The sequence below is a fragment of the Pan paniscus genome, chromosome 3, assembly GCF_029289425.2.
Source record: "Pan paniscus chromosome 3, NHGRI_mPanPan1-v2.0_pri, whole genome shotgun sequence".
Lineage (NCBI taxonomy): Eukaryota > Metazoa > Chordata > Mammalia > Primates > Hominidae > Pan > Pan paniscus.
Genome location: NC_073252.2, coordinates 119,554,110 through 119,580,968, shown reverse-complemented (window position 1 = coordinate 119,580,968; position 26,859 = coordinate 119,554,110). Strand labels below are relative to the sequence as shown.

Genomic DNA, 26,859 nt, shown 5'->3' with positions numbered 1-26,859 from the left:
TACATATGATATCAAATTCTGTAGCTCTTTTCCATATTCTGCTCTGTAATTGTTATCTGTTTTATTAAATTTAATCTCCTCCTAATAAGAAAATAAAAATTCCTTGAGGATTCCTTAAAGATGAGGATGTGCATTATGCATTAGTTAGCTGGGGCGGCAATAATAAAATACCATAGACTGGGTGGCTTCAATGACAGATGTTTATTTCTCACAGTTCTGGAGGCTGGGAGTCTGAGATCAGGGTGCCAGCATGGTTGAGTTCTGGTGAGGACTCGCCTCCTGGCTTGCAGATGGCTGCCTTCTCAATGTGTCCTCACATGGCAGAGAGGGAAAGAGCTCTGGACTCTTCCTCGTCTTATAAGGACACTAATCTCATGATGGGGGCCCCACCCTCATGACCTTATCTAAACCTAATTACTTTCCCAAAGGTCCCACCTGCAAATACCATCACATTAGAATTTAGGGTTTTAACATACGAGTTTTGGGGGAACATATATTCAGTTTATAACAGGATTCATATTTTATTAATTGGTATTCTATCTAATGCATAAAGGGTGAACTGTGGAAAATACAGAGTTAATGTTAAGTGGTTTTTTTTTATTTCTTTAGTACCTAACACAGTACAGTTGCAATCAGACATTAGAAACCTTTTGTTGATTTGTTAGATAACTCTGTATGTTCATGATAAAGTTTGTGTTTTTGATTTTGAATCTATTTGGTGAAATGAAGTGGGGAGTTCCACAACTATTTGGTGAATCTTGATTAAGTCAATTACTCTTCACACCCACTAGGTTGGCTATAATATAAAAGACAGACATAACAAGTGTTGGCGAGGATGTGGAGAAATTGGGACCCCTGCATATTGCTGGTGGGAAGGTAAAATTGTACAACCACTTTGGAAAACAGTTTGGCAGTTCCTCATAATGTTAAACATAGAGTTACATAAGTTAACAGAGTTCAATATATGACCCAGCAACTCCACTCCTACATATCTACCCAAGAGAAATGAAAACATGCTCACATAAACACTTGTACACAAATGTTCAAAGAAACATTATTCGCAATAGCCAAAAAGTAGAAATGATGTAAATGTCCATCAGTTAGAGAATAAATAGACAAAATGTACTATAGCCATTAGTTAAATGGAATGTTATTTAGCAATAAAGAAGAATTTTTTATTGATACATGTTACATGCCACAATAGGGATGAACCTCAGAAACATTATGCTAAGTGAAAGAAGCCAGTCAAGAAAGACCACATAGTGTATGTTCTCATTGATATAAAATATTCAAAAAAAGAAGAATTTAGAGACAGAAAGTAGATTACTGGTATTGTGGGAGTGAGGAAGGAAGGAGGTGGTAAGGAGAAAGGGGAATGGAGAGTGACTGACAGTGGGTCCAAGGTTTCCTTGCGGGATGATGTAATGTTCTAAAATTGGGTTATGATTATGGTTGCACAAGTCTGTAATATATCAAAAACCACTGAACTGTATACTTTAAAGGAGTGTACTTAAATTATATATTAATATATAATGATATATAATTATGTAATTAAAGGAGTGTATGTAAATTATATTTCAATAAACGTGTTTTTAAAAAGAGAAAGTGTCCATCCATGTGTCCGAGCTAAGATAAACTTTCTTAAATGATTGATTTTTGAGCAGAGAATCAGAGTTTCCAGTTTCCAACTTGTGTTCTGCCACTACCTTTGACAAGTGATTTGATTTTTCTTGACATAGTTTTATTAACATGCTTTCCAGATCTAAATTTTTAATGATATAACAATAAAACCAACCCCCCTATCACTCTTATATTTTAAAAAACTTTCTGTAACATAAGAACAAAATATATTTGAATGAAGAATACTGACATTATTAAATTGGAAAATAATGCCAAATAACTCTTTAGGTTTAGACTATGCTCATCTCTGGGAACAATTCAGGAAATTCTACCCATGTCTCTTCACATAGTTGGAATTGAATTTGTGCACTTTGCAGAAAGCACTTCGTTCTTAATTGAAGATTGCAGTTGGGATCAAATTAGATAATGTATGTAAAAGTGCCCTGTTAATTGGTCTACAAATATATGTTATTATTATTATTTATTTTTAGAAACAGGATCGCATTTTGTTGCCCAGCTTGGAGTGCAGTGGTGTGAGCATAGCTCAATGCATCCTCAAACCCCTGGGCTTAAGTGATCCTCTCACTTTAGCCTCCTGAGTAGCTGAGACAATAGGCACTCTACACACTTGGCTAAGTTGTTTTTTTTTTTTTTTTTCTCAGTAGACACGAGATCTCATTATGTTGCCTAGGTTGGTCTCTAACTCCTGACCTCAAGCAATCCTCTTCCCTTGGCCTCCCAAAGTGCTGGGATTACAAGCATTAGCTGGGAATATAAGAAATAATGCAGCCTAGGATATATTTTAGGATTATTTAAAAATCAGTCCCTCTAAAAGCTTCCTGAAAAGTGATGTACCCTCTCAAATATTTTAAAATTGACATCTTAAATATTTCATCATAAATTTAAACAGCAGCAAAGGATATTGTTTATGGCACATTGTAAATATTTATATTTTAAAATGAAGCTTTTCTATCACTCTCCAGTGGAAATACAGATACCACAGTAATTTGGAATCCATCACCAGCGTCCATTTAAAACATTAATAAACAAGCTCCTCTCCAATAGTTAGAAATTTCACATCATCCTTTTTCAACTTCCATTTCTATTCTATGTCTCCAATAGAATATATTATAATGTAATATATTTATATTGAATGTCTTCAATTGGTAATTCAATTGGTAGTCATTCTTCATATAAAATATATGTCCTTTGACCCCATGTGTAAAACAATTTCTTTTGGATTTACTTGTTATTCTAAATACTGGTGATATACATTTGATTAAAACAGCATACATTATAAATTTTGATAAACCATTCTTATATGACTATTAGTTGGCACAATCCCCGTGGATGATACACAGCGGGGCAGTAAGAAGGTTTATTGGAAGTCTTATATCAAAGAGACACCAGCAAAGCACACAGAATCTCTCAAATCATCATCCCGCAGAGAGGGGTGTGTAGGTTCAGGACCTTGCTTGTGGAAAACTGGGGCACTAAGAGGAGACGGAGCACTTATTTGACTATGTGACAGTGGGGCTTCCTAGAGGTGGGATGACCGTCTTAGAAAAAGGAAATATTTGGAGCTCAGTGAGGCTGACATTGGCTAGAAGCTGGTGGAGTAGGGAGAGAGCCACTGAAGCTGTGCAGCAGGAAAAAGCTTGTTTCTTGTCACCTAAAAAGTACAATTTATTGGAAACCTATCTCTTAATGAGGGGATAGGAGAGGATGTATTATGGTGCCTTGATCAAAGGATTGCTGGATTTCTTCTTGATTTGGCAATGTGTGATAGGAGTTAGGATAAGTTAGGATTCAGTAAGATATTGTTAAGGTGGGGAAAAAAATCTGAAAAGCAGACTATGAAAATAGACCCGGTCAGGCACGGTGGCTCATGCCTTTAATCCCAGCAGTTTGGGAGGCCGAGGCGGGCGGATCGTGAGGTCAAGATATCGAAACCATCCTGGTCAACATGGTGAAACCCCATCTCTACTAAAAATACAAAAATTAACTGGGTGTGGCGGCACACACCTGTAGTCCCAGCTACTTGGGAGGCTGAGGCAGGAGAATCGCTTGAACCGGGGAGGCGAAGGTTGCAGTGAGCCGAGATCACGCCACTGCACCCCAGCCTGGTGACAGAGTGAGTCTCAAAAAAAAAAAAAAAAAAAAAGGAAAGAAAGAAGAAAGAAAGAAAACAGACCCTTGACCTATTGCTAAGTGAAAGAAACCAATCTAAAAAGACTGCATACTGTATGATTCCAATTATATGACACCCTGGAAAAGCCAAAACTATTGAAACAGTGAAAAGATCACTGGTTGTCAGATGTTAGGAGAGAGGCAGGAATGAATAGGTGGAACACAGAGGATTTTTAGAGCAGTGAAACTATTCTGTGTGATCCTGTAATGGTGGATACCTGTTATTACACACTTGTCCAAACCCATAGAGCATATAACACCAAGAGAGAACGCTGATGTGAACTATGAACTCTGGGTAATGACATACCCATGCAGGTTCATTGATGGTGACAAATGTACAGCTCTGGTGGGGGACAGTGACAGTGATCTGTTGATAGGATGGCTGTGTGTGCGGAGAAGGGGACGTATATGAGAAAACTCTGTACTTTCTGCTCAGTTTTGTTGTGAACCTAAAACTGCTCTAAGAAATAAAGGTGAGAGTGAGAAAAAAGAGAGGCAAGGGTACCCTTGATGACAGACATCTTCTTAGACAAACAATTTTAGGAAAAAGTATGTAGATGTTGAGTATTTGGACATAGTCATAAAATTAACCATGTTCATGTGCCTTTATTTATTCATTTATTTTTATTTGTTTGTAGAGAAGGGGGTCTCACTGTTTTGCTCAGGCTGCTCTTGAATTCCTGGGCTCAAGAGGTCCTCCCACCTCAGCCTCCCAAAGTGCTGGGATTATAGGCATGAGCCATTGTGTCTGACCTTCATGTGCCCTTTAGAAAGTCTTCATATACCCTTAGGTGTATCTGAAACCTAGTTTGAAGACTTTTGGTCTAAGGTTGTGGAGAGTGAATGAACAAGGAAAATGTAATAGAAAAGATGGATTATTCACCGAATGAATGATTCTTGGAGAACTGGGCAGTCAAATGGAAAAAAAAGGATGGATCTCTACACCATATCAAAAATTAAATTCTGGATGTATCAAAAATGTAAACATAAAAAACAACCAGGGACCCTGGTGCATGCCTATAGTCCTGGCTATTCAGGAGGCCAAGACAGGAAAATCGCTTGAACTCAGGAGTTAGAGGCCAGCCTGGGCAATGTAAAGAGACCCTGTCTCTAAAAATATATGTCTGTATTTCCCTATATATAGATGTATATATAAAAGTTTAGGCCGGGCGTGGTGGCTCATGCCTATAATCTTAGCACTTTGGGAGGCCAAGGTGGGCAGATCATCTGAGGTCAAGAGTTTGAGACTAGCCTCTACTAAAAATATAAAAATTAGCCAGGCGTGGTGGCAGGCACCTGTAATCCCAGCTACTCGGGAGGTTGAGGCAGGTGAATCGCCTTAACCCAGGAGGCAGAGGTTGCAGTAAGCCAAGATCATGCCATTGCACTCCAGCCTGGGCGACAAGAGTGAAACTTCGTCTCAAAAAAAAAAAAAGTTAAAAAAAACCCATAAACATACTGAATACCAGCAGAAACAATAGCTGGAGAATGGTACGTGTGATTAGTGAGGTGGGCAATGAAGCATACAGCTGGTTTCTCTCATCACAAGAGTGCTTACAGATTGGCGCTGACATCGGTATGTTAATACCCTGACTTGTGACATGTTAACAATAAGAATGATAGTTAACCATTATTGAGCGCTTATTATGTTCTTGACAATGTTCTAAGCATTTTACATGTATTAAACCAATTAATCTTCACAACAACCCAATGATGAGAGTAATATTATTACCTCCATTTTATAGATGAGGCAACTGACTCACCAGGAGTTGAAGTTACATGGTAGTTAGGAGTAAAGCCAAGATTTATTAATTTAGGCAGCTGGCTCCAGACCTCAGGGACTAAGTCACCACACTTTACGATGAAACAATGTTTTCCACAATATGCCTTTAAAAAATACTAGACATACCAGATTAATAACTGTTACATTTTGACAAAGTTGAATCTGCAGTGATAAGTTTAAACAATTTGTATATTTCCTTTAGAAAAAGACTGTCTTTATTTAACAGTTCAGCGAAAGGACATAGTACTATTTTATCCCTTATATATTTCACTAGGATAGTATAATTTTGACATCTCTACAAGGCTTATTTCATAATTTAATTTCATAGTATTAAAAAATACAGCTCATAGAGTAGAAACACATTGCCATTATGTATCAATTATTTTACAATTATGATTATCAATAGTTTATCACAGGATGGTAGACAAAATAGTCATTCTTCACATTAGTATTCTGCTTGTGTTGAAGCTGGGAGCAAATATCACATTATTTCTTTGGCAGACTAAATCTGTAAATCTCATTAGAAGTGCGTAAATACCAAATAGCATACCAAATGTAATAGCTTTATAAGACTGTTGTGAAATAATTATTGTGATGTTAAAGAAGATATAAAATAATGGATTGTCAGATGCTTGATAACAAAAAATGCTCTATTAATGCTCTTTAGTATTTAAAAAGGAATTTGTAAGATAAGACCACTTTTTGTTCAAAATTAAAGATGAAGAGAAGCCTTTTTCTCAGGGAGGTAGAGATGGGGAAAGTTTCATTCTTAAGCCTGTACAAATGAATTTTTATTTATTTGAATAAATAACCTGAAAGAGACTAAAAACTGCATGCCATCACACAGTGCATGAAGCCCTGTCCTCAGAAGCATAGGTGGGAGGTCTTATCAACATAGCTTTCTTTCTTTCACATCCTTTTCTACTTGGAAATGGTTTGGGCTGGATCAGAGAAGTTGAAGAGGTATGTGTAATACTCGGGAAAAATATCTTCTTCTCAGCTAGTAGGAGAATTCCTTGGGGGCAGAGGTAATTTTATTTAAAAGGCAATTTGATAAACCTACAGGTAGAAATTAGCTCAGGTTGGCACCTAGGTTTCCTGCATAACAAAGAAAGGAAAGGAGGGAGAAGTGACAACTTTGCTGGGGAAGAAAGGTTATAAAAAGGAGACAACTCCACGTGCTGTCTACATTGTTCAGTCGTGCTTTGTGGAGTGATTTTTCTCCATGAGGGAAACAACATGTTGTGCTGAGTCCTGTTTGTGGTTTGCACACAGTGAAAATGTGGCTGATATGTAGGTGACACATGAATAACCCCACTTACTTAATGTATTAATAAAAGGAATAAAGTCGTGGCTGGAATGAGCAGTGAGCCGTGAAGGAACCTCTTCTGCAAATGTGTCAGAGGCCCTTCCTGGAGCCAATGACTCCCCTGAAAGAAAGCAGTCTGGGTTCCCCACCTACTCTGTCATCCTGGCAGCTGGCAGCAACTCATTCTGATAATCTCTCTCTTCCACCATCCCTTGTTTTGGCAGTAAAAAATGATAAGCTATTTGAATTTTGGAACTAGAAGGGATTTGGAGATAATTATGTTTAATCCCCCAGTTTGAGGAACAGAACTACAATGAAGTTTAAGACATGTGCTATGTTGTATGGCTTATGCTGGCAGGGGATGGTGAGAATCCAGGTTCTGAAGTTTTCAACCAATACTCTTTCCACAACACCAGAAAATCTGAAGAAATTTGGAGAAGGAGGAAAAGTCTTACAGGTAAATATAACCAAGGCATCAGCAAAACGATGAAACTGATATATAGCTGTTTTCCTCTTGCAAAATACTTTTTCATCTGACAAGATACACAGGATAGATGAAAACATTAAATGTGAAAAATATGTAAGTAGCAGGTGCTGAGCTTCATATAATGAGTTGTGTGTTCATTTCTTCTTAAAGGTGAGAAACGGTTCAACCACAGCTGGGGTGGGTGGAGAAACATAATTCTTGGTGATGCATAGTGAAAATCATAGCCCCCCAGCTCAGCCATACAGCATTTGAAGAGGCCATGATTATGAGGGGCCACACACAAGAGCCAGATGTGTACAAGTGACAAGGAATACACATTTTCTTCAGATGTCACAAGTCCTCTTTTTCATTATTGAGTAATGACTATAATAGCATCACTTAGTTCAACCAACAGTATCTGTGATGGAGCAAAAGAAAACCTCAAGACGGTATTAGTGTTCAAATAACACAAGTTTCACAAACACCCAGAACATTTTCTTTTTACAATGATTCACAGGTTATTAAAAAAAAAAACAACAACAACAACTGTAAGACAATTTCCTGTTGGTGAATTTATAACCATAGCTTTTGAATTCTTGAAAAAAATGCTTTCAGGTTGGCCATCTCTATAATGCTGATCATCTTGGTGTTTAGGTGTTCAGAGCCACTAAGCTACAACAAAGCACTTAAGTATAAAGTGATAAAAAGAGTCCTTGCCTCTCTCTCCAAGCCAGCAGCTTCTAATCGGGAATAATGATTTCAGAGGGGAGAGTTAGAAGATTCCTTGGATAGATTCACAGTGGCTTCCAGATGGCTGATACAAAAGCCAGAGGGAGGCTTGGGTAGGCAGTCATTTGATAGCTGGTTTATGACGGGGATAGCAAAATTAATTTCCAGATATATTTCCAACTAGAGGCCTTAGAATCTCTCACCAAGGGTTTCTGTTGTAAACCACAATTGGTATTCATGACAATGGGCCTTCTAATATGACGTATTACGGAGGCAATCATACCAAGCCTGTACCTTAGCGACTGTGGAACTGGCCTCTCTAAATATAGAAAACTAAGTAGAAATATTATTCATACGTGCAAAACAGCATTGTGGCTTTCTATGTTAACATACTTAAACTCTAAGGAAATAGTCCAGGAGGGATATGTGTATGCTTTCCTATAACTTACGACGAAAATAGATTACTTTAATGTTTCAGATCATATGGTGAAACCGTAGTTTTAATCAAAATAAAATATATCTACAGGAGTGGCATATGCAAATAATGGAATATGTATTAGTCAGGGTTCTCCAGAGAAACAGAACCACGAGGAGAATGTTAATGTCCTCCAGAAACACCCTCACAGGCACACCTGGAATAATGTTTGACTAAATGTCTGGGCACCCCAGGGCCCAGTCCAACTGACACATAAAATTAACCATCACAGAATATTATTCAGCCTTAAAAAGGAAGGAGATTCAGACATATGCTACAACATGAATGAAACTTGAGGACATTATGCTAAGTGAAATAAGCCAGTCACAGAAAAGAAAGTTACTGAATCCACTTATATGAGGTACCTAGAGTAGTAAAATTCATAAAGACAGAAATTAGAATGGCTGTTGCCACGGGCTGGAGGAAGGAGGAAATGGGCAGTTGTTTAATGGGCATAGAGTTTCAGTTTTGCAAGATGGAAAAATTCTGGACATGGATGGTGGTAATGTTGCACGAGAAAGGGAGTATATGTAATATCACTGGACTATACACTTAAAAGTAAGTAGGATGGTAAATTTTATGTTAAGTGTATTTTACCATGTTCAGAAAGAAAAAGAAAAGAAAAAATGCTGTCTATAAGAAACATTTACCTAGATGCAAATCAAATGGATTATAATGTTTCCAAATATTTTAGGAGACCACCTGGATGATGTAAACACCCCCTCTATCAAGGTCATCACACAAGCAGATTCATAATTTCCACAGAAAAAGCTGTGAAATTGTTTTACCAGACAGTAGGGATTGAGTCAATATTAGTTCCTCAGTTTACTGCATAGGCATATCATCATTTGTACATAAAGTAGCTTCTCTTTCAGTCCCCTAATATACTGAATTTTTTTTTGAAATAGACAAAGTTTCAACAATGTATTTCTATATATAAAAATTAATAAAATTGAAAACAAACATCGATCATTGGTTTTACCTCTAATGTAGTAGATTATCATTATAAAATGCTTTAACATAAATATGTCATTTGATTCTTAAAACAATCCTGCAATGTTTTATTTTTACTGTTGATGAACTTTAGTGTCAGAAAGGTTAAACAATTTTCCTGAAGACACACAGCTAATTCACAGTGGAGCCATCTAGAATGCCATCCCCGAAGGGATGCAGAGGCAGAAGAGAAATGCCTGAGTGAAGTATCACTCAGGGGCCTGCCAAGAGCCAGGCATCCTCTAAAGGCGTGATCAAAGAGTTGGTGTCTTACTCTGTTTGGGCTGCTGTACCAACAATACCATAGACTAGGTGGCTTAAACAACTTACTTCTCACAGTCTTGGAGGCTGGGAAGTACAAGGTCAAGGTGCCCTCAGATTATGTGTCTAGTGAGGGCCTACTTCCTGGTTCATAGATGGCTGTCATCTCACTGTGTCCTCACATATTAGAAGGGGTGAGGGAGCTCTCTGTGCTCTCTTTTAAGGGCACTCATCCCATTCGTGAGAGTGCTGCCTTCATGACCTAATAGTCTATCAAAGGTCCACTTCCTAAGCATCCAGGATTAGGATTTAACATATGAATTGGGGCAGGGGGACACAAATATTATCTTAGTTTGTTTTGTGCTGCTGGAACAACATATCTGAGACTGGGTAATTTATAAAGAAGATAAATGTATTTCTCACCATTCTGGAGGCTGGAAAGTCCAAGACCAAGGTGCTGCAGTTTGGTTGTCTGGTGAGGGCTGCATCCTCCTGAGAGGAGGAATGCTGTGCCCCAGCAAGACAGAAGGTGGAAGGGCAAGCTTGCCAAATGAATGCTGCAAGAAGCCTCTTTTGTAAGAGTTTTAATTCCACTCATAGGGGAGGAGCCCTCATGACATAATCACTTCTTAAACCCTCACCTCTTATTACTCTCACATTGACAACACCTAAATTTTTGAGGGGGGACATATTCAGACTATAGCAAACAATTAGTTCATAGCAGATGGTAATGAAGGGGTGACAGCAACAGCGGGAAAATGTTACCATCCATAATCTCAAAGAGGCAAAGGGAGAAGGTGGGTACTGGAACCTGATGAGATCAGCAGCTACTGGACACTGAGGACTCCAGAGGAGGGAGTTGGCTATGATTAACTTCCAGCCTAGCAGGGAGGGGCCAGAGAATAAATACCACAACCCCTCTCTGCTTCCATCCTTCAGTGGTGCCTCCCTTGGAAAAAGCCTAGCAGAAAGTGTAGGGCAAGGGGTGGCTAATCAATATGAGCTAATGGGACACACAGCAGGGTGGAGGGTAGACCTGAAAGGCATATGGAGAAGATCTAACACAGACAAGAGAAGGTTAGCTTTATTCAAAACCTTTCAAGTGAGTGATTCACTTGCAGAACTTCCAGTTACTGTGGTAATTAAGAAACATTATTTTCATTAAACTTTAAAAAATTATTAATATTATTTTTGATTGAAAAATTATAACTGTCTTATTTTTTGAAGAATTCATTTCTTTGAGTTCTCTTAGATAAAACACTGCAGTCTATTATATTGTGAATTAATAATTTTTTAAAAGTTCAATGTGGGTTTTAATTAATTCTAATTCAGAGGCAAAATTACCATTTTGAAAACAATTCTAACTATAGGAAAACGGCTACATAGTTTAAAAAGAAAAGAAAGGAATTCTCAATTGGTGGAAAGGACATAACTACCAGACACTCAACCTGAATTGCAGTTTTCACTTCCTCTGTGTCTGACTTTGGGTAAGTCACTTATTCTCATTAGGTTTCAAGGTCTTTATCTGCAGTATAAAGAAGTTGAACTAGAATAGTGATTCCCACATCTAGTTAATCATCAGAGTCATTTGGGAACTAACTACCTTCCTTCCTTCGTGGTTTTTTTTTTTTGTTTGTTTGTTTGTTTTTACACAGAGCCTCACTCTGTCACCCAAACTGGACTGCAGTGGCGCGATCTCAGCTCACTGCAGCCTCTGCCTCCCAGGCTCAAGCGATTCTCGTGCCTCAGCCTCCTGAGTAGCTGGGATTACAGGCACACGCCACCACGCCCGGCTACTGTTTTGTATTTTTAATAGAGATGGAGTTTCACCATGTTGGCCAGGCTGGGCTCAAACTCCTGACCTCAAGTGATCCACCTGCCTCAGCCTCCCAACATGCTGGGATTACAGGCATGAGCTAACACTCTTGGTTGAAAGAGGTTTAATCATTGGCCTGGTCCAAGGAGGAGAGACAGGAGGAAACCTCATATCCATCCCCTCAAGGAGTTTGGGGCTAGGGTTTCATTCCTTCCTTTTTTTTTCCGGTAGCAACTTACTTTATTGAAATGAATGATACAAATATTGAAGGGAAAAACAGGTAGATAGTTTGGTACAGTCTATGGGAAGAGTGAAGATAATCCAAAGATGTGTGTAGTATATTGGTGACCATGGAAAGTCAACCCCATGGCCATGAGTTCCCAGCCTCAAGCCTAGGCTTGTCAAAGAGATGCTCCACATGCCAGATTCTATGGCCAGTTCATGCAAGCTGCTTACACCTGCTCATTCACATAATGAGTCTCAAGAAAGCCACACAACCCGGGGTTGTTTCATAATTTGGGTAATTTCAGTGGGCTATTTAGATAATTTCAGTAAAGGCACAATACTTTAAAAAATGTAAACGTACTCCTTTGTACTGGGCTTACACTCCTAGTTTCATGGTCTGGTTTCCTGATGATCTGAGGATTAGGTCAGTTTATTGGTTCTGCTGTTTTACCAGTTTCTCAGCATGGTTTCTTTCCACATCATCCTACTGCTTCCATAGTGAGGTATGGAAAGTAGACCCGTGGGAGGTGAAGAGCTCCAGATTGATCCAGTCTCCAGGTCCTGGTGGTGGCTCCAGTGCTCTTACGAGGAGGAAAAAAGGGAGGTGGAAACTGTGTGGTGGATGGTGGTATGAAGGCCTCAGCATGGAAAGCTGTTTATGGCAGGGATGGAGGGCTGGCCTGGAGTGGCTGACCACATTTATTATTAAACAATATTTGCATGGCAAAACAGTTAGAAATATTGTTACCTCCATTAAAAATGATAGTAATAATAATAACACAAACTGTCATTTGTTAGGTGCTTACTAAATGCCAGGTGCTTTACACGTATTATTCCATTTAACAGTTACAACACCCTTATTCAAGTAGATGTCATTAACATGCTATTACCCCATTTGACAGATAAGAAAACTGAGGCTTTTGAATGTATCTTAGGGTGCCTCCAGCAGTTCAAAATAATCAAACTCAAACCAGCTTAAACAATAATGAAATGCATTTTTGTACAAAATAGAATGCCCAGAAGTAGGCAAGCCTTCAAGACTGATGGATTTACTGGCCCAATAGTGCCATCAGGGAATCAGGTTCTCTCTGATGTGCCATTTATCAATTCAGCTGTGGCTGGTTCTCCCCATGGACATAAGGTGGCCACCACCAGAAACTGGGCTGCCATTCTTATTTACTTACATTTGACATGCATGGGAGAGAACCTTCTCCCCAGTGCGTGGATCATGTGTACTTCCTGTGCTGGGTAATGCCTGTTGTATTTCAGCTTCATTCTTGCCCTTCTCTCCTCTTGACCATCTTGCTGAGAGCCTAGACTCCCCCGCCACCCAGCTTCCCATCAGGTAATGTCATAATGGGAGGCACTGCCAGGATGTTGGAAGATGAGCGGAAGGGAGAAGACTTCTTTGTTTTCTGGCTTCTGGTGGTGTCTTGGGAGGTGGCTGGTGAGCCCAGTCCTCGGATCCAGTTGGGAGATTAGACTTCTCCACTGGCAGCAGCAGCCATAGACACTGTGGGGGCTTTCCTGACACAGTGATCATGGGCTCTGTGTAATCCCATTTTCCCCTTTGCTTCTCTAGTCCAGGAGAGCTACAATCTTGTGGTAAACCTACTGTCTCCTTTTTACTCCTTCTACCATTCAACAGCCTTGTAACTAATTTTACTAGTTTAAACAGTATTAAATTCCCCTACTTTAGATACTTATAGTGGTTTTATTTTCTTTGTTAGACACTGTAAGACTTCAGTTAGATTAGATCAATTTACATCAGATGTGCCCTCCTGGACAAAAAAAAACAACAAAACTTCATATTCCCTGAATGCATTTTAGACCATTCTGGACCCACTTCCCTGGAACGGTTTCCTCTAAGTCACATGGGATGCATGGAGAAGAGGTAGATATCTAAATAAAGTCTTGTTGCCACTTGCAGCACTACAGTATATGGTGCAGTACAAGGCCGAGTATCTAGGGCTGGGACTGGAACCCAAGTGTGTTTGCTGCCAGTCTGTGCCACAGTGTCTACCTGCACATGTCTGGAAGGCAGATTGGGTCATGAGGTCTGGGAGTGCAAGCCCTAGGTGTTGAGGTGGTTAGATCTCACAAGCTGGTGTTTCACTAAGGATGTAGGAGTTACAGACAAAATCTACTTTTATTATTCCTTTCCCCCCTCTGGACTGCCCAATTTTTGTCTTGTGTGTGTGTGCAAGTTCAACGCTCTTCATCGTCAACTCGTGCAGGAGCTTGCAGACCTGTCATCAGCAGCAACAGTTTCTCCACTGCCATTAAAGTTATGCTGAACAAAAGATACATTGCTCGATAATGCTCAGATTCTTTATTTTGCTACATGACATAGTATTGATCAAGTCCAGGGTTGGCCACAGTCACATTGACTTTTTTCAATGTTCCTGTTAATTTACTGCAGAATCCAAACTGAAGATATAGCATTTGGCTGCAATTACAATCTGTCACTTAATATTTTTCTTTTCCAATATTGAACAGACTTAGTGTATCTTCTGCTGTGTTTAAAGACATTCTAAATCAAGGACAGAATCCAGAGTATTTTTCACAGAACTATTCTTAGTGGTGAATTCCGGATTTCAAGGGCTACCCACATAGGACTATCTCCCACATACCCCTCCAGTAAATTTCTTCATTAGATTTCTTTTCTTTGTCTTCCCTCCCTCCCTTTCTCCCTTTCTCCCTCTCTCCCTTCCTCCCACCCATCCTTACTTCCTTCTCACTGGAATTCCTAAATGGTTACATGAAATTTAAATAGCTTATCACATAAATTTTACTTATTTCCTGAAGAGCGTCTCATTTTATATGCCCTGTATAACTGCTGAAGTCATTCATTTGAGGATGGGATCTGGGAAGAGGTGAAGGTGTAAAGAGCAAATCCTGTCATGGGGTGTTACAGTAACAGCTGATGAACTTTATACAACTCCCTCAGGCAGAACAATTCACTTTTCTGTTCTCCTATAGCAGCAAACATTCTCTTAGCCTTTCTAATTCTGATCTAGAGGGTTGTAGGGGTGATAAAGAGTATAAACAAGGAGCAATTTCAAAGAGGCCCAGTTTGTATCTCCTCCACAGAAATGAACATGGTGGTGTTTTTGTGTACGGGGCAGAAGCAAGGGAGATGAGGTGCCACAGAGGCATGAGTAGTATGGCTGGGATATTTCTGGGCCATTGGAGTCACCAAGATCATTGGGGCTGATTCAGGTCCTAACTAGCCAGGACAGTGTCCTAGGGCCTGGAAGCTTCCAAGGGGTATGGACCTCATCTCCACACATGCATGGGTGCTTTAAGGTGATCCCATCTAAGCAAAAATCATCTATGGGTCACTCAATTCTTATGGCCTGCAGTACCTGGGAAGGTGTGCTGTTACTTAAGAACCTGTCTTACCAGCCAGGTTAACAACACATCTCAAGTCCAGAGCATGTTGCAAAACATTTGTTTTTTGGAGGGGTTCATGTCAGGCCAAGTTGAGTCAGCCTTAGACAGGTACCCGGAAATCTCTTTTTCTCTTGTCTCCCAATCTTATCCTGCCCTTCTCCTGGGGAAGCTGCTTCCATCCTCCAGTTTCCCACAACAGGTAAGTCCAGGTAGGATTGTGACAGTAGATTTTTACAGCCCTTTCTAGGTGTCTTCTTAGGTGTTTAGACACTTTATAGAAGCACATTTACAAGACACATAAACCTTTCTGTTCCTGGCATTAATCATTTCTCATAAATATCTATGATGCTTGTTATGATCAAATACCTGCTTCCTATAAGAGGTGAGAGTGGGGAGGAATAAGGTGGGAAAGGGAAGGGGAACCCTCATCTTGCCCATGCCATAGAGGTCCATAGGCTAAGACCTTGGGTAGCTCCAGGGCAATATCTAGTTGTTTTGAGACCCACAGGGAGGAGACTGAGAAGATGAAAGATGCATGAAGTCTAACTCTGAGTGGGGGACGAGGCACGCTGTTAGTGGGAGTGTATGTGTGGTCCACACTGTGGGCAGCCGGATGAGATTGTAGTGACACAGCTCCCTCCACCTACCCATTTGTGCATCTTTTAGTTGCTGGAAGCAGCAATGCTCTTATCTATAGTGAGTATCCTTTCTGCTTTTTAAAATGCTTGGGTTTTCTTTCTATGAATTTCCATTAATGTGCATCTTTAGGAAGAGAAAGATTCTGCTTTATTCATATGGAGTCATTTATAATATAAACTGAAGTTCAGAGCCTTTTATGAGATACATAAATATGACCAGAGGCTGAAAAACATTGGGAGCATCCACTAAATGTAATATGTTATTTTTCGTGGCAGCAATATTATTTTAAATACAAATTCTACAGAGAGTGAATATAAGAATTTATTAGTTAACACCTATAACCTATAAATCCATTTAAGCTGCTCAGATAAATGGATAATCTAAATAGTTATGGTTAGAAAGGCTGACATGGGTTGAGCTTGGCAACATAAAACCTTCATCCGTTGGCCTTTTCCCACAGCATTCTGCAGGCAAACACTGGCTCATTTGAAGTTCTGACCTTCAAGATTTCAAAAGTAGGAGCTGAGATGCAGAAGGCATATGTCTCTTGAAATGTGTTTCTTTTTAGTCTGACGCTCAAAAGAAAAAATATGGTGATTAATTTGATGGTCATGCACACAAAAGTATACTTTTCCCTGTGAGGCAGTATAATCATGAGGGTTGGGAGTGCAGGCTCTGGAGCCAGACTTCCTGGGTTCACATCCCTCTCCTGCCACTTGCCAGCGGTGTGGTCTTCAGCAAGTCACTTAACCTCTCCATGCTTCAGTTTTCATCCTTAGATACCTTGGATATCTGGATGGCAATGTGCCAAATCACATGCCTTTCCGACCAAACACCTCGTTAATTAAGAGTGCTTAACATGTGCAAAGTACTTAAGCAATGCTTTCTTAATTGGTTAGCATTCTCCTTTGAAAACTGGCGCTAACCACTCTGCCTCGCAGCAAGATTTCCTGGAAAGCCAGTGGAAGGTTACGGAATGGAAAGAAAGCAGGAGGGCCCAGTCTGGGCCAGGAGTTGAGGATGCTGTCGAAGCAGGTAGCAGTAGCCATGGCTAGGTCACTCTTGGGACTGTTCTGGCGCTCAGATTGCCTGTGCAACGGAGTTGCATCTGACTTCCGAACATTCCTCCTGTTCTGTCAACTCCCAAGATTCAGAGTCCTGGAGACAAGGATATTTAGCTAAGTTTCTGGCATAGCTCTTCCTGCCCTCCTCCCCACACTGTATCAAGAGTGGGTAAAAGATATATCTGATCCCCCTGGTTTCCATAACAGGAGGTGGCAAGGGAAAGTAGGCACTGGGATCTGTCTTCTTGCCAAGATTACATAAAATGGAGAATTCCATCCGTAGGAACATGTGGTGCTTAGAGTGGAGGTGTGTGGATTCTGGGCAGTCAAAAAAAAAATCACAAATCTTTGCTAAACTTGTATAAGACTTCAAATTTCTCTCAATAGTCCCACGAGCAGTGTTGCGCTGGTTAATTTAACAACTGCCTCCCTGGTCCTGATTTGTAGCATTTGTCCATTTTCTCAAGGCAAACCCACTCATCATGGCTAATTTCAAGCTACCAACATGACAGCACTGAACACAGCTGGGAAGAGATGCGCAGTAACATACCACTGTGCAGCATCTTCACCACACAGCTACAACAGATGTAAATAACCTCAAGTGCATAGACAGCAGTGAAATGTAGTACTGAGGTTGGTGCAAAAGCAATCTCGGTTTTTGCTTTTAATGGCAAAAACTGTGATTGCCTTTTCACCAACCTAATAAAATAATTAGAAAGTGATGAGTTTGGAGTATTAATTACCTTTGTTGTTAACATAATTGTAGGTTTATATAATTTAACTTTTAATAATAGCTGGAATTTAAAAATTGGTTTACAAAATTTAACAATCAGCTCCTGTGAGTCATTACGAGCCAGCTCCAGCATACCACTGCCTATGAAGTGGATCAATATAATGTTATTGAGAGAGAGACAAAGAGAAAATGAAAGAAAGATTCTTCTCACTTATGCACTAAGATGCTTGATGGAGAGGCCTAGGGCCTGGAAATTTTGTACAATAGCTTGTAGCATTGGGGGCCCTTCGTAATAGAATAATACCAGTATCTGACATTTATATAGCAAAACACATTTTTATTTAACATTGTCTCATTTTTGAGCCTCACAACAAATCCAAGGGAAAGATAAGCAAGGCATGTTACAGATGAGGGGACTGAGAGTCACTGAGCAAAAGTGACCACTGACAGAGCTGACACTAGAATCGGGTCCATAAGACTTGCAGTTCACAGACTGTTTTCATACCACCCTGTCTCTTTGAACCCCTGTCATCCCTGGAGCAGCCACTTATTACAATCTGGGATGTTGTCAGCCCTCATCCCCAGAATTCAGTCCAGGAGGCAATTCTGCATCTTCACAAATAAAGAATAAAATAAAGTTAGGCCTACAAATGGGCAATGATAGCTGGCTGTATTAACAGCTGTCATAGCCGACTCTAAGATGAGCCCCAGTGATCCTTACTCCTTGGCGTTCGTGTCCTTGGACTCCTACCCTGAATAGGGCTGACCTGTGTGACCAGTAGGATATTGCAGAAGTGATGGCACGTGACTTCTGAAGCTGGCGGTAAAGGGCACTGCAGCCTCTGCTTTGTTTTCTTTCATCACTTGTTCTGGGGGAATCCCGCAGCTGTATTGGAAGCACCCATGGAAGGGAACTGAGGCCTCCCACCAACAACCAGCCCTACCTGGCAAGCAGTGAGTGAGCCACCCTGGAAGTGGATCCTCCACCTCTACACAAGCATTCAGCTGAAGGCAGACCTGGCTGACATCTGAACGGAGCCTCATGAGTAACCCGACACCAGAATCACCCAGCCAGTGCTCCCACATTTCGGACCCACAGAAACTGTGAGAGATGATCAATGTTTATGCTGTTTGAAGCCACTAAATTTGGGGGTAATTTGTTCTGCAGTAATAGATACACTGAACAGCTTTTAAAGCTGCGCGATATGGGCTTTGGGTCACGTCAACCAGATACAGAAAGGCTTTAGGGACTCAAGAAACACTTTGAGTAAACTTGTTTTCCTCTTTTCACCAAATAAACTGAATTTGAGGCCAATATTTGAAATCTTTGTGCTATATAACTTCTGAAATACATTGTATTCTTAATGCGTTTCCAAGTGACCTGTTGTCCATAGAAAAGTACACTCAACACTGAATGCATCTGCTACTCTGAAGAGCAAGACAGCTCGAACTGGAATTCACTCAGACACCTCATAGCACGAAATCATCTCATAGCCTTTCAGACCCCATCTTCACTGCCACCTTTCATTCTTTTGGGTCTCTGGGCCATGACATCCCCTGTCCTTTCGGAAAGCAGGAACGGAGGGATATAACGAAATAAATTAATTGGGAACGCAGCGGGGCTAGGGACCCTACTGGATGTTGGGGGTGGAACTTTTAAATCATTTGCAAAACACCAGTCCCGACCTCCCCTGGGAGACTGAGCTGTTACCTCTTCTGGCGTCCCTGCCCGCGGAAGTTCACTCCTAGGGAAGTCGCTCGCGTCCTCAAGAGCACCTGAGAGGATCTCGGCGAAGCGGAAGGCTTTGGTGCCAGCTGGGAGAGTCTGCGCCGGATTTCCTCAGCTCCTTGGCGCGTTTCCTCGGAGCCGGGGGAGGCAAAGCACGGACCCCGGAGTCGGCGCCCATAGCGGGACGCCCTCGCGAGGGGCGGGAGTGCGGGGAGGTGGGTGTGCGGGCGGCGCGCTCGCCCTCCAGCTGCAGCCCGCGCGGAGCGCGCAGGGCCAGCGAGCGCCGGCGCCTCCAGCATGGAGTGGGAACTCAACTTGCTGCTCTACCTGGCGCTCTTCTTCTTCCTGCTCTTCTTACTTTTCCTCCTGCTCTTCGTGGTCATCAAGCAGCTGAAGAACTCCGTGGCCAACACGGCCGGGGCGCTCCAGCCCGGGCGCCTCTCGGTGCACCGCGAGCCTTGGGGCTTCTCCCGAGAGCAAGCGGTGTGACCCGAGAGCGGGCACTGGCGGGAGGGCACCGAGCTGCGCGGGCGCTGGGCTGGGTCTCCGCCTCGATTCTCCGTCCTCGCGGCCTCCCAGCTTCCAGGTGCGGGGCTCGGCGGCTCTGACGGGTCCGTTCCGGCGTAAGGCGCAGGGACCCGCGTCTCCGCTCCTGTGGGAGGCCCGGGGCTCGCAGCGCGTTCGGGTGCCAGGGACGGTGGGTGTATGGGGTCTGGGCTGGCGCTGTGCTCTTCGAGAGGGACCCTAAGCTGTTCCAGGGCTGGGAGAGATGGCGAAAAGAGAATTCGCCCTTTGGAGCCGGAATGACTTTGGACAACTGCAAGCTCTTTTCTGTCCAACTGCATTTTAGTTATACCCAAGGAGTGGAAAAGTAAATTATTCGGATAATGCAGTTTAGCCACTTTCGAACAAAATCGAAGGTTAACCTGAATATCCACATTTTTGAGAAAGACTGTGTGGGCTTTGGGACGGGTGGCAGGAGGAAACAGGGCGCACTTAAAGTATTTTAAATATTGCTTTAAATATTTTTGCGCTTTGAGAGATGGTAAATGGGGTTCGTCTGGTGGTGCTGGGGTGGGGCGTGGGGGAGAGAAGATTCAGTCGCCCATTTGGAGGGAGGAATCCCTTCCTCCCGGTGATCCTTACTCATATTCTAGCCACCAACCACGGTTAGTGCCTGCGGATTGCCGTGCAGGGTAGGTTTCGAATCTGGGACAGCGGATGGTGAACGTTACAGTGAGAGTCATTTGGAAGATGCCTTAGGGTTGGCCGGTACGTGACCTTTTGGGTGATGGCATGGAGGGCCGGCTAAAAGAGGTACTGTTTGCATAGTGTAGGGAAACAGGAAAAAGGACGGAGAGGCGGGTCTGTGGTTTCAGGTTAAATTACTAGAGCTTTTGCAGAAGATAGGCGGCCAGGAGCAAACTCGAGTACCAGTATGCCCTAAGTACCCTCTCGCTAATGTTAGTTTGGGAAATATCTTCATCCTTCAGTAGCTTTTCCCTAGATTTATGTCGTCTCTCTTTCTAGAGCCGAGCTGCTGCCCTTGACTGGTGCTCAGGGGACCACAGCTGCAATGACAGTTTGGGCCTGCAAAAAGAAGGCTGGAACAACGGGAGATGGAAGCTTTCTGCAAATGGTAAGTTGGGATGACGCATGGTTTCACGTTGGCCTTAGTTATGACTAAACTTCTAAAGATCCAGGGCCTAAAAACATGTTGGTTCAGGATGGGGGAAATGGGTACAAGGAAGGAAAGGGCACTCTCTCACTCAAATCCGGTGAGCTTCTACCAGATCCACAAAGCCAAACTGACTCCTAACTCATTGCAAGAATCAGTGTCTTAGTAGAGGATTGTGGAAATTTGAATGAGATGTCAGGAGTGTTTGCACTTTTAATAATCATTCGGCCCTTTTGAAAAACAGTGCGGGGGTTCATGGGGTGAAATATGTGATGCAGATATACTCAATCTTCAGTAAGGGAAGATTTGGGTTTAGTCATGTCAGTGTGGGATAAGCTAAGTCATAACTATAGTATTGAAAATACTAATTTTAGACACAAAGACCATATAGAGAGGCTAAAAACAATGAAATACTAAAGTTTGCCTAAGTTGATAATATAAAAGTGAAGTGTAAGACAATTATTTTAATGCTTCAAAGGAAAAATAGTCTCAGGTGAATAATTTTGGCCCAAGACATTAGATAATTTCCCACTTTCTATTTCACTCTCCCCAAATAGGCCTGTTCTTAATGAAGTAAGTGGTTTACTTTAATTATTATGGTATGAGCAAATCCTCACCTCTTTATCAGAGTTATGGTAAGACTTGATTTGAATTCCCAGTTTGAACTCCCTGAATCAACTGCAGTGATTCTGTATTGTGCTTTGAACAATAGTTCTCTAATTGGTTGATATCTCTGCAGTGGCATTTAGTTGAAAGGTTGTATGGTTAATATGGACATTGAAGATGAGTGTGGGAGTAATTAATTAGCAATTATAGTTGTTTGTAAGGATTGAAAACAATCATTTCACACTTTAGAATAACCAGAGTGGAAATTATTTTAACCACATGCTTGGCTTCTTGAGTGTGCAATCCTTTAATCTTCCTAGCAGCACCACTGGTATCCATGAATTTAACCTGCCCATCATTCTTCCTAGACAAGAGACTATTGAAAAGTCAGGGTGAGTAGTTTATTACCATCTCAGTATTAATCCAATCTCTCAGCTGGTTCTACTGACTCAGGTTCCTAAGAAAGCAGGGGTGCCTTTCTATCTTGTATCCAGGGCCATTTTATTAACTCCTTGTAATCAAATTCATTAATGACCAAGTTCCCATTTATCCAGGCCACAATGAATATTTCTTCCTATTACTCAACCTCTGCTTGGAACTTGACTCTAAGCTCTGGGAATTAAGGTAACTCACATTTGCTCTTAGATCTTGCTGCTGTTGATCTCCTGCCCTGTACTTGCTTTGTTAGAGACTCTGCTTTTGAAACTTTGACAGCTGTAGATGAGCTGTCTTTTGCTGTTTATTTATTTATTCAATCATCATTTTTCCAAGACCTGACATAGACTGATCTCTCAAATTAGAACTACTTTCAAACTCACAATTTTGGCCACCTTTATGCATTTTTGGCTTAGATCAAATACTCTGACACCCACAATGGTCTAGGTTGCAGGCTTCTACATGTTGGCTACTCCATCCCCTGACGATCCCCTGTTCTGACAATCACTATGTGCCAAATCTATTTTTAAAGACTGTATAAATATGAGCTAGACATTAAAGCACTTGAAAAGTCAAGAACATTTAAAATAACTGCTTATTATATAAATGTAACTTGATTATAGAAGATTCCTGTGTTTTAGTTTCAATAAAAAGGTTTTTAGTGATTCTTCAGCAATGTTAGAAGGTGACTTGAATTTCTTACATTATAAGGAAATGAGCCATAATTCTATTATGTAATATTTGTATTTTATTTCAAATGTTATTATTTCATCATTGTTTCTAAATTTCAGGTGTTCAAAATGGCTTCAGATCTTGTCAGGACAATCTTGGTTGTTGCACTAATTTCCAAACTTGTAAGTGCAATGGATCTGCAGTTCTACTTGGCAAGATAACCATTTTAAGTTGAATGAGAATGACATCACACTCACACCTGCAAAATCTAAAATGTCTAATAAAGTAGATTCCTATGTCTGAACTTCAATTTTAGGGCACAGCTGTAGATGCAGAACTGATGCCATCTGGTGCGATTCTACAGAATAAGAGAGAAAATTTACCCAGAGTGTGCCATGCACTGGCTTTTCTGGGAATGGCAAGGTGCCAGGATTTGTTTTTGGTTCGCTTGCAGGGGTGGAAACTTGGAACTAGGTGAGTAAAAAATATGAAATACTCTATTTTTAGTTTGACATTCTATATTTCCAATTTTGTCTATAGTTTCAAAATCAGTGCAATAGAGTTAAATTTTAAATGACCAAAATTTTAAAGTTTGTAAATGGTTAAACCATTTAGAATAGCGGGAAATGTTTGTTGTTTTCTAAGTCACACTTACTAATCTAGAGACTGTTAGAACACTAAAGATACTAATGTAGTGCATAAGGTATCTACACAGTGCTGTACTTTGTTTTTAATTTTTACAGCTACTCTGAGATATTCATGCACATTTAAGCTAAATCCACAATTAAAACTCTAGGATCATTAGAATGTCACTGTCAGATGTCTGTGTCACATACAAGAGAAGGTTAAGAATTGAGTTGTAAATCTTTGACGTAGTTTTTTTTTTGTTTGAATCAGTGAAATAAATTTCTCAGTCCTCCACTTTTTATTTTGTCTACACAAAATAAATAATGTTATGGGTTAATAATGATCTGATTAAGTATCTGAGTCATGAGCATCTTCCCATACCGGAAGGTGGATTATCAGAAGGGCGTTCAGACCCAGTAATCAGAACCTAATAAGCATGCAGAAAAAGCTTTCTGATGGATTAAGGTTAAAAAAACCTTGTTTTTTTCCTTAATAGTAGCCTTTTTATATAATAAGCCCAAACATTTCTGCCATTCTTGGTCTGTATAGACAGATCCTGAAGACATGGGTGGGTTTGAGCTAAAACCTTTATCTGCGACTTTTGTTTTATTAGTATGACTCTGAAGTTACTTGAATTTATTGAACAGGTACAGATTCTTCAAGCAAGATGTCTTTTCCTTTCAGATGAAAAATCACACTTTCCTATTGGGAATCAAGATGAATTTTTATCTTGATAATGGAATAGGAAGTTCTGGACTGAAGAGCGGCTTAAATAAATTAGAGGGTTTGTTCTTTTCTCACAGAACAAGGAGGTTAGAGGCAGGCAGCTGCTGGTGCTGATTCAGCAGCTCACGGGTGTCAGGCTTAATTAAGGTGGCTGCTGAGGTTCCCTTGGCTTTTTCCTCCAGGTTCCAAGATGGTCCCCGCAGCACCCCACAAGAAGAAGGAGGAAGCCCACAGAGAAAGCGGAGCATGCCAGTTCAAATCCACTTCCTTTTAAAGAGCTTCCTCAGCAGCCCAATAACTTTTGCCTTCATCTCATTGGCCAGAACTGTGTCATTGGCTACTGCTATCTGCAAGATTGTCTGAGAAATGTAGTTTTTGTAGCTAGATATATAACTGCCTTTGACAAAAATCCAGTTTCTCTTGATGAGGAAGAAGATGGTGGTGGATCTTGGGAGGACAACTAACATTTTATGCCCTGGCTACAAAATACAGTTGCAGAGGAGCATAAAGTTCAAAAAGATCAAAACTCTAGTTCCTTCACAACTGTCAAAGCTCCAAGCAGCACTGCTCCCCTCTGACAGAGTGAGCAGAGTGAAGGCATGTCAGGTGTTCTCACAAAACTCTTGACAGGGCTGACCTCTCTCAGTCAATATCCTTGTCTCACATCAGGATTTTCTAGAGGGCCCTGGGTACCTGTGCACTTCCTTGGTGGCCATAACCTCTTTGTGGAGGGTTGGTGTAGGATAAAGAATGTTCTATTACACTGCTCCCTCATCTGCATCATTTCTCTCCTCTCTAATTTTCCTGTCAGTTATATTTTGGTGGAGTCTGGGTTTGTGTATTTGATTCCTATAAAAAGACCATCGCTTTCATGCATGGAGGAGGGGAATCTACGCAAAGAAAGGCTACCTTACTCCTTTCTGTGACTCCACCACCAGTCTAGGAATATCCTGGGAGAAGAATTGCCTCTCAAAGCTGCTTCTATAAGCAGCCTACATCCTAGCTAAGCAAAGAAGAAACACTTCCCACATCTAGGGCTGTCTAAAAGAACTTTCTGTGATGACAGAAATGTTCTATATCTGCAGTGTCCAATATGGTAACCATATAGGCACATGTGGCTAGTGAACACTTGAAATGTGGCTAGTGTGACTGAGGAAGGAAAATTTAAATTTTGTTTAATTGTAATTAATTTAAATTCAGATAGCCAAATGGGGCTACTAGCTATTGTGTTAGATAGCACGGTATACTTTATTCTCTTTCTTGTGTTGTAGAACCAGCTGGGAGAGGTGTGGGTCAGTCATGGGCTTGATATCCCCTGGTCTTCACTATTCTAGCTTGCCATTGAATTTGTCTCCCAGAGGAAAAGAAAGAATGGTATTTGGAATTAAATTCAAGATGTTAACTTGACATCTATATATTGCACATATTCCTGTATAGTGAATGGATGATCTCCTGGGAATAGTTCCTGTGACTGATTTTAGTGATAATTGATCATGAAGAAATGGCAGTACTGCTCCACTTCACCTTCCTAGTGACTATTATGTGTTCCTAGTCAGAGTGACTCAGCAGAGATTATTTTGTTCTCTTGTGCAATTTATTCTGTGTCATTTTATTTTTGTAATATTGTGGCAGCTAAATGATTATTCTGTGTATGTTTTTCAAAATATTAGGTGGCTTATATTTTTTAAAAGGCTATGAAATAAAAATAAACTATATGTAACACAGTTTTTAATGTGGCTTTTTATTGGTGAGTTATTATTACCAAACTTTGTTAATGGTCAATTAGAATGAGATTCATAGATAGAAATATTTAGTTTTATGTTAAATTTACTTTTTAATGGGCAAATTTATATGCCAATTAATGTTATCTTCTTGAAATATTAAATGATTCTTCCATTATATTCAGAGTTTGGATAAAGTATGAGGGTTGTATAGTATTACTGGATTAATTCTTTTCTCATGTATCTGGTTGTTTCATCACACTAAGCATCACTTGGTCCTTATTTCTCTACAAGTGCCCTGTTTTGGGTTGTTTGTCTTTTGTTATTGAGTTATAGGAATTCTTGATATCTTCTGGACACTAGTCCTTTATCAAATATATATGCTTTGCAAATATGTTCTCCCACTTTGTAGCTAGCCTATTCATTTTCTTAACAGTGTCTTCAAAAGATGTATTTTAAATTTTAAAGTTTAATTTATCTACTTTTTTCTTTTATGTTGATTGCTTTCTCTGTCCTAAGAGACTTTTGCCTATACCCTGTCACCAAAAATATTCTCCTGTGTTTTCTTCTAAGCTAGAAACTTTGTAGTTTTAACTTTTACTAGGTCTATTTTCCATACTAAATTAATTTTTGGCCAGGCGCTGTGGCTCACGCCTGTAATCCCAGCATTTTGGGAGGCTGAAGTGGGTGGATCACCTGAGGTCAGGAGTTCAAGACCAGCCTGGCCAACATGGTGAAACCCTGTCTCTACTAAAAAGACAAAAATTAGCCAGGTATGGTGGTGGGTGCCTGTAATCCCAGCTACTTGGGAGGCTGAGGTGCGAGAATCACTTGAACCCAAGAAGTTGAGGCTACAGTGAGCCGAGATCATGCCACTGCACTCCAGTCTGGGCAACAAAGTGAGACTCCGTCTCAAAAAAAAATAAATAATTTTTGTGTATGGTATGAGGTGAAGATTGAGGTTCT

At 40.7% G+C, this 26,859-nt stretch overlaps 3 protein-coding genes across 11 annotated transcripts; 2 read left to right on the top strand and 1 right to left on the bottom strand.

Annotated features, from left to right (window-relative positions):
- Window positions 1-18,021: 18,021 nt before the first annotated feature.
- On the bottom strand, window positions 18,022-19,727 carry LOC130541495 (uncharacterized). Its single transcript, XM_057302254.2, has 2 exons — window positions 19,411-19,727; window positions 18,022-18,585 (listed from the first exon to the last, which is right to left on the bottom strand). Exons 1-2 carry the CDS (start codon window positions 19,725-19,727, stop codon window positions 18,447-18,449), a joined length of 456 nt encoding a protein of 151 aa, XP_057158237.2. The 3' UTR covers window positions 18,022-18,446.
- LOC100988236 (small integral membrane protein 43) lies at window positions 18,594-25,899 on the top strand. 9 transcript variants are annotated; one of them, XM_034959094.3, is made up of 6 exons: window positions 20,014-20,039; window positions 20,959-21,067; window positions 21,664-21,679; window positions 22,939-23,001; window positions 23,136-23,293; window positions 24,094-25,899. In XM_034959094.3, exons 2-6 carry the CDS (start codon window positions 21,048-21,050, stop codon window positions 24,284-24,286), a joined length of 450 nt encoding a protein of 149 aa, XP_034814985.2. In that variant the 5' UTR covers window positions 20,014-20,039; window positions 20,959-21,047; the 3' UTR covers window positions 24,287-25,899. The 9 variants fall into 9 exon arrangements, with proteins under 9 accessions (XP_034814981.2, XP_014200210.2, XP_034814985.2 ...); XM_034959090.3 differs by lacking the exons at window positions 20,014-20,039; window positions 21,664-21,679 and adding an exon at window positions 18,594-19,643; XM_014344724.4 differs by lacking the exon at window positions 21,664-21,679 and having other exon boundaries at window positions 19,880-20,014; window positions 24,355-25,899.
- On the top strand, window positions 19,726-19,917 carry SMIM43 (small integral membrane protein 43). The gene has a single exon (XM_063603891.1). The coding sequence runs from the start codon at window positions 19,726-19,728 to the stop codon at window positions 19,915-19,917; it is 192 nt and encodes a 63-aa protein (XP_063459961.1).
- Window positions 25,900-26,859: the final 960 nt, after the last annotated feature.